This window comes from Hippocampus comes, unplaced genomic scaffold, assembly GCF_001891065.2.
Source record: "Hippocampus comes isolate QL1 unplaced genomic scaffold, H_comes_QL1_v1.1 scaffold88, whole genome shotgun sequence".
Classification (NCBI taxonomy): domain Eukaryota; kingdom Metazoa; phylum Chordata; class Actinopteri; order Syngnathiformes; family Syngnathidae; genus Hippocampus; species Hippocampus comes.
Window position 1 is genome coordinate 219 of NW_017805933.1, and position 8,167 is coordinate 8,385.

The 8,167-nt window shown below is 41.8% G+C and overlaps 2 protein-coding genes across 3 annotated transcripts in view; both read right to left on the reverse strand.

The window, feature by feature from the left end:
* Positions 1–495: 495 nt before the first annotated feature.
* Positions 496–6,892, reverse strand: LOC109528073 (high-affinity choline transporter 1-like). 2 transcript variants are annotated; one of them, XM_019890351.1, is made up of 9 exons: positions 6,650–6,891; positions 3,764–3,978; positions 3,569–3,682; positions 3,140–3,295; positions 2,888–3,036; positions 2,612–2,758; positions 2,287–2,440; positions 1,308–1,525; positions 496–1,237 (listed from the first exon to the last, which is right to left on the reverse strand). In XM_019890351.1, the coding sequence occupies exons 2-9, from the start codon at positions 3,945–3,947 to the stop codon at positions 716–718; spliced, it is 1,644 nt and encodes a 547-aa protein (XP_019745910.1). In that variant the 5' UTR covers positions 3,948–3,978; positions 6,650–6,891; the 3' UTR covers positions 496–715. The 2 variants fall into 2 exon arrangements, with proteins under 2 accessions (XP_019745910.1, XP_019745912.1); XM_019890353.1 differs by lacking the exon at positions 3,140–3,295 and having other exon boundaries at positions 6,650–6,892.
* A 955-nt stretch (positions 6,893–7,847) lies between these two features.
* cfap161 (cilia and flagella associated protein 161) overlaps positions 7,848–8,167 on the reverse strand; it is a 3,665-nt gene continuing 3,345 nt past the window's right edge. The window contains exon 7 of the mRNA XM_019890390.1: positions 7,848–8,164. Coding sequence (XP_019745949.1) covers positions 7,930–8,164 — 235 coding nt within the window. The 3' untranslated portion in view covers positions 7,848–7,929. The remainder of the gene's footprint in view (positions 8,165–8,167) is intronic.

Here is an 8,167-nt window from a genome sequence, read left to right on the forward strand (position 1 = left end):
ACTTGAACCATCCGGTCTTCTTTAGGATGGTGTTCTCCCTCATAAATCTCACAAACTAATTTAATTTTAGGAGCTGGTCTAAACTGTACTTGGATAATTCCTCTACGAAACAGGCTTCATTCGATTCGATTACTGATTAAAAGCTTACCTGAGTAACTCCAACCTATCTGATTTGTGTGATTTATGTTTTTTTTCCCCACACAGCAGAAGTGGACAACTCTTTTCACTCACATGTTCATAATGCAAAGTACACACCCGCATTGACTTCTTTCTGATAGATTCAAACATTGAAATAACATTTGTTTTTGTTTCTCCAAACATTAGTTAGAACCTAAACTAACATTTTGAGAATGTTCCATGCCCGAGTAACACCGAAGGTCTGGAGAAGGTTATCCGACAATGAATTTTTGTGTATTTATTGCCATGCAAGTTTACAAGAGTTTAATGCTTTCCCGTTACGGTTCAGTAAGACATAGTTCTGCCTGAGTCTTTTTTGCAATTCTCTTCAACCAAATGTATTTTTTACAAACAAATCTCTGAATTCACTTTGCATCTTTGTTGTTGACAATAGTGATGCATGCAGTCTGTGACGTAGACTTACGGAGCCAGATGTTCACTTGCACATGTACAATGTTTTAAACATGTATTATTCAAAAATTGCATGCAGATATCTGCAATTTTAGCATACAACGAAGTTTAGGCAGATACTATGAAGCTACAATGCTGTATTAAGGACAATGTTCTTTCCCTCATGAGAAAGTGGTGTTGGTTTCTCATCCTCTTCTGCCTCAATTTTCTTTTTGAAAACATCCAACACATCCCAGGACTGAGGAATAACATTGTGATTGAAGCCCAGCTCGACCAGGCAAGACACAAGAACGACAACCGCCAGAGAGATGAACGCAATCAGAGTCCTGAAGGCAAAGTACTGCGTGATGACGCCATCCTCTTCCCTCCAGCCCGGGTAGAGTATCACAGGAGGGATTCCGAGCGCTGGCTCACCGCTCAGCACACGCAGCAGCAAAGCGACCGTGTAGCCACTGATGGCGCCATAGCAATTGGCAGATCGGAGGTGCACCACACAGACCAATTGTGGGGTCACAATGCAGTAGAGTAAGTCTGTCGTGAGCAGCATGAGTGCAAGCATGCTGCTCTTGTTAAAGGCCAAACCGGTTCCAGCCAGGCCCACCAACAACACACAAATCCTGGTGACCCACTGCAGCTCTCTGTCTGATGCCTGTGGGTTAACAAACATGATGAAATTGTTCTGCTGAAGCACAAAACCACTCATCGACATAAACACACACCTGCTTTCTCAAAGTTGCCTTGTATATGTTTTGCGTGAACATGGACGCCGATGACAGTAATGCAGAGTCCATGGATGACATCACTGCTGCTGCTACGGAGCCAATGCCCAAAACGGACACCCAGTTAGGTGTGATGTAGGACAGAGCCAATGGCAGGACATTCCCAGCCTCTCCACGCTCATAAGGTGGGGGTAGACCGTATTCTGTCTGGTTCCAGTCTTAGAGAGGAGGAGGCATACAGAATAATTGAAATGACATTAGAACTTGTTACACGTTTCTTGAACAACTCTGTTGTGGGCTGATATCCCATTGACAGTCGGGTGACACGAGTCGTGGGTCATTCTCCACAAATTCACCTTTTTGGATTTTGTTCCTGTGGAGTTTTGTTTTTTTCAAATTTAATTCCAGCTTATTAAACCTTTTCAATCATTTCTGTAAGTGATTAATGACAAAAGTTGGATGAAATTTTTCACTGAAGCCCAATATGTTTCAGTCATCGACGAAAAGACATTTCAATGATTCAGATCATTGACTTGTTTTATGTCCAGATGAAAAAGTATGGGTCCCATCATTGACCCCAGGAGGACACCATGTTTTACATCATAAACACTGACTCGTACTCTTCTAGTTTCACAAATTACTGCCTACTCAGCACTATCCTTCCAAGTTTTTTTCCTTCAAAGGCCGTACATTGAGAGCATCCCAGCTAATCACGGGGGGCGGGGACTGGAACAGCCCGCCCAAAAGCAAATACAAGAAAAATAATAAAATGAATTTGCATATTGCAATATTGAGCAGCTATGACATTTACCATCTGTGTTACAGACCATTTTCCAAGCGAGGGAGGTAATATTAACAGATATAACACAAATTTACAAGTGAGCTAAGAATCACAATCTTTTCAGACAATTGGACCTTTGCTTGTGTTAATTGTCGTGTAGCCTGTTGAACTCTTTGTGGCGGAGCGCATATTCCGTACCTGCTGAAGCAGCTGCAGCTCCAATGATCACCGATGGGATTCCCATAATAAAAGAAAAAAGTGCAGCAGCAAAGCAGGACACCTGAGCCTTGGATGAGGAGGCCGCCGCGAGGATCCTCTGGTGGAAGGATTGGGATGAAAGTCCACCCAAAGCCTACAACAGAGCAGAAAGCATCGAAGTCACATCACTTCAACATGTAACGTCGATAAACAATGACTAAAGTTGTCAGCAAAAGTAAGGGAACCCTTTGGAATTATCTGGATTCTTTCATCAACTGACCATGAATTGCTGGATAACAACACAAGACAAAGTAAAATATCTGACCATCATGAGAAAGTCATCAGTCCATTTTCCTGCATCTTCAAGCTTCACCTCTCCTATCCAAGAGTCGACGTTTGACTCGTTGAGATGGATTGTTTGTGAAAGGTCAGTCACCGCGGGGCTGAGAAACATGAATGGGATACAGAGCCACTAAAACAAAAACAAAACACTTGTTTAGTAAAAAAAAAAATAAATTACAGCCAAGACGGCATTGACACTCTCAGATGGAACAACTGCGCGAGCACACACGACATTTGGACAATTTTCTTGAGAACTCACCAGACTGACAAATATGAAGGACAGTTGGATGACATCAGTGTACGCAACTGCGTACAGGCCTCCTAGAACAGTGTAAATAATGGAGACAGCTGCAGAGATCAGGATGGAGACTACAGGTGATAGATCAAGGATGATGCTCATTGTTGCCCCTGAATATTATATGCAATAAAACATGAAAAATAGCATTTAGAAAAACTTTCATTCAAATTGGGACACCAAAAAATACAAAAGCAATAAAATTCAATGACTAACCGAGACCAGCAAGGATGCAGGCAACCCAAAAAATATCACTGAGCAAAGAAGGAATTAATATTGCCGTGGTGAACAACCGGCCGTAGCGATGCTGAAATGGGTCCAACATGGTCACGTAGCGTTTAGACCTCATTGGTTTTGCAAAGAAAATTCCTCCTTCAAAGACAAAAAAAACACAGGTGTTGAGTTTTTTTGTCCGGAAATACCCCCAAATTTCCACATTGTCAATATTTGATGTTGTGTGTAGAACTTTGAGGAATATTAAATTCAATCGATTTGGGAATAATGCTGTGACATGACAAAATGGAGAAAAAGTGAAGTGCTGACAATACTTTCCAGATGCACTGATAACTGTTTTCCACAGTGTAACATTGACCATTTTTTTCCTCCCATGGCACCATAGGGGCGCTGTACATTTCCGATACTCACCTAAAATAAAATTCACAAGATATGCAAAAGGTCCAGAAGCCCAGACAAGACCACGAGTTGGCAAGTAAACAGCCTCAGCCGTGCCCATAAGGTAACCTCCACCAACCCATGTTGCTGGAAGGCAACAAAGATAAGAAATAATAGACAGTGTTTAAATCAACATGAAATTAAAATCCTTGAAACAAAAAATCCTACCTGTCATTGTGAATACACCAACCACAATGTTGATGTTGCGGCCACCGACAATGGCAACTTCGCTTTTTCTCCCAGTACATTTCTTTTCCAATTTCTTTGACTTTCGCGCCGCAAAGATCCCAGTGAGCAGGATGACACCATAAAAGGCAACCACAGCCACGAGTCCAGCCACATGCACTGCCATGCTTACAGACCAATGACACTGCCGAAAATGTCTGCAAATACAAGTGGGTTCACAGTGACTACTGTACAGGATTTAGCTCAGATCTGGACAGAATAGGCTTCTCAAAAGTTATCTTATATTTGTTGTATTCATGTGGCTGTTCTCTAAAATTGATGGAGTTCATTATTTTGTTTTTCAAATTTTCTGATAAAATGTGGTTATTTCATCATAAATAATGCCATTTCAATATTAGTATGTGTTTAAATATGGTGGCCGTGGGTCTCCACACTCTCTCTCTCTCTCTAAAAAATGAGGTGTTTGCTCAACGTGAGCGATAGAAAGAACAATTTCCAGAGAGGTTATCACGTTTTTTTCTCCTGAACAAGACAATTTTTTTTCTTGAGAAAAGACCTCATTTTTTACACTGAAGGGTTATTCGGGAATAAGCACAATCGGTTGTCCAACTACTTACACAATTTACTGCTTACTAAATTCTTATAAGTATATATATATATGTATATATAGTAATGTATATAAAACACATGTTAACTCACCACGTTTGCCAGTTTTGAAGAGCTGGGGCTTCCTGCACACCCATTTACCTCCTACACCATGGGACACTGGACTCAGTCATACTCATTCTGTTGATTAGTAACTTTTTACACCATATGTTAATCGACATATGTACAAACATTTAAATGAACAGTTTTTCCTCAAGAAAAAAAACAGGGCGGGTATGCCAATAAAAATGTTTTAAATGGCTCGACCTTGGGCGTCACGGTGGTCAATCGTTTACCACATCCGCCTCACTGTGCAAATGTGCAGGATTCGATTCCAGGCCTTCCTGTGTGGCGTTTACATGTTCTCCCCATGCCTGCGTGGGTTTTCTCTGGGTACTCCGGTTTCCTCCCACATTCCAAAATCATGCAGGGCAGGCTGATTGAACACTTAAAATTGTCCCAAGGTCTGATTATGAGCACGGATGGTTGTTGGCGTATGTGTGCTGTGCAATGGCTGGCAACCAAGTCAAGTCAAGTCAACTTTATTGACATCTGTCTGTATGTTACACATACAGCACAGATGTATGTGTAACATACAAGTCAATCACTGGGCATGTTACACATACAGCACAGATGAAATGTCTTCCCTCTCAAGACAACATAAAACAAGAGGAGCCGCTGCAGGTGTCCGCGCCGCCAGTTCTGGGTGTTCCCCGCCTACTGCCCAAAGACAGCTGTGATAGGCTCCAGAACACCCGGGACCCTCATGAGGATAAGCGGATTCGAAAATGGATAGATGGATGGATATCGTGGTCAGACTGTTCATTTTGATTTTCCAAGCAGTAATTTTAGTTTTCAACTCTTAACAGCTTAACAGCTACTGATACATGTAACACTTTGCATAACATTTGTTGTACAAACTCCAAAATGCGTGAACTAATATTTAGTTGTACAACAACTTTCATTACAGTACTTTACATTTTCTTTGAACTCCTATTCCAACACAGAATTTCATCAATGCTCCAATCCTGCTTCCTGACAACGCCAATGTGAAGCCAAGCTCCAAACATGAACACCCCACAAAGTAACAAAGTCATGCAACACAGAAACAGTAACTTCAGAAATAGTGCTTGTACAATTAATTCAGTCTCAACTCAACTCAAATGTTATTTCTAGAGCACTTTCAACCAGCCATTGCTGCACACAAAGTGCTGTACATGGAGCAACTAACATACAACAGTAAAGCAAAACAACAATTTAATTCACATGTTATTTTACAGCTATTTCGACAGACCCCCCCACACACACACACACTTTCTAGAAATTAAATATCATATTTTCATATTTGTTGAGGAAAAGAATATGCATTGTGACCAGTGCATTTTGACAGCCAAGCAAATGTTACTCAGAGCAGGAACCAGGCGGCACACAGGACAGGCAGTATGCGGCATAATGGAAACAAAATGGCTGCCTTGAACCAAAATGGCTGAGTTCCTGTTCAACTTCAATTATGGGCTCGTTAGTCCATGAGCGGAAGAGCTGGAGTCTATCTCTGCTGGTTTTGGGTAAAAGGCAGGGTCCAACTTAATGAGTCACAAGTCAATCACTGAGCACATATGGACAAATGACCAGCATATGGGCAATTGAGCCACTGAGAAGTACGGTGAGATAACTCAAATTTTGTCATTTTCAAGTTAAGTGGACATGTGAAGAGAAAAAAGGCATTTCTTTCAAATGAATATTTTGTCTAAATCGGGGCTGGCCAACTGGAACGCTCATCAAACACCTATTTGGAACATTCCACAGGTGAACAGGGCTAACTGGGAATGGGCGGGTGCCATGATTGGTTTTAAAAGGAGCTTCCTGGAATTGCTCGGTTACAGCCATAAAATTCCAAGTTAATGATTATTTGCTGTCAGCATGTAGGTTTGTCAGTTTGAACATGAAATAATTTATCTTTTTAGTGTTGACAATTAAAAATACAGGCTGGGCATGAATTGTAAATCATTGCTCTTATTTGTTGAACAGAATGTCCCAACTTCATTGGAATTGGGTTCGTACATGAGCCGCCCTGCTGCTACACCGAATGAGGGCCAACCACATGGCAATGAGACCGACCCTTTTAGGTGCAAAAACCTCTCACTAGTTGAACAAAGTAGGTGGAAGTGAAGTCTTTGATTGCATTTGCATTTGATGTCTTGAAATGGTCTCACCCCACCTTACCTCTCTAGACTCGTCCATCCTTGTGCCCCGGCTCGGTGCCTCAGGTAATTTGGACCAGACACTACCGGAGGTACTCAGGACAAAACGGATGCTCCGAGGGAATCAAGCCTCGTTGGCAAAAACCTGCCAAATGTTGTGCAATCACCGCCCCCTCACTGTCCATTTTTAACTCATCTTAAATCACAATTTGAATTGTATTGCTTTCGACTCAGCATGCGACTCGTCATTTTTGTTGTTTTATGGTGTGAACGGTTTTTTGTTCGTAATTTATTATTTTAACTGATTTTGTTATCATACGAGTACCGTAATTTATACTGCGTGTACAGCAGCGGTCCCCAACTTTTTTTGCCCCACGGAACGGCTTAATGTGAGACAATATTTTCAGGGACCGGCCTTTAAGGTGTGACGGATAAATGCAACAAAATAAGATATGACCTGCATGAAAACGGTGGTATTTTCAAAACATGATAAACACGAATCATGACACGAGGAACGTCCAATCTGGCCTCAACACTCTCTGGTTGTTATGGTAACGTTTAAACGTGCCTTCAAAATAAGATACGAGCAAATACAAAGTGCATGAAAAATACGACTAACCATCGCTGCGGAGTGTGTTTGGTGCGTGGGAATCTTTTAATACGCGACACTGTCGATTAAATTTAGTTTCATTTTTAGCGGTAACCTATCACGTGACTGAAAGCGCACCTTGACCTGCGTCAAGGATGAGATACTGTAGATGGATTTAAGAGTTCGAAATAAATAAAACGCAAGTAATGTCAGTTATTTAGTCTTTCTGTGCGGCCCCGGTGCCAAATGACATATGAACCGGTGCCGGGGATTGGTGTACAGCACTTAGTATGCAGCAGTGGTTGCTTTAAAGTGCTCTATAAAGTTCAGTTGAGGGAAAAAAATAAGTCACCTAACATATGTGGGAAGGGATGACAGGAATCTGTTTTCTCTCAAGCAAGTGACAACGGTACCCACGTACCTTTAAACCCTAGTGGCAAGCCATTCTATCACTAAAGGTACAAAGAATAGAATAAAGGATGTGTTTTTCGGAGTGTGAAAAAAAATGCCTCACCAAGGGCTTCCATGTCACATTTTCAATATTTTGTTTAGAAATCACAAGAGATGACCACCCTGTGTTTGACAAACAAAACACATCAAATTCTGACAGCAACATACATTCACGTTGTAGGAATGCAAAGTTTGGGGGAACGGTAGGGGGTGGGGTGTAATCATTCAAACATAGAGCACTCTTGTTTTTTTCAACACCTCGATTACCTGTCTTCCCTATAATTACACACACTACATCTGATATACTCTGTTGGATCGTCTGGGTTTTCCCGCGGCAACGATACGCAGTTGCCCTCTGATTTCAGGCGATTGAGAAGCAGGAGGCCTTCTGCATCCGGGTCAGCGGTGCAAAGGATCCAGTGGTTGTTGGACTTTTCAGCTCTGTGGGTGTCCAAGAAAGTATGAGCGGTCACCTCGTACTCATTGCCATATGTGGTCCTG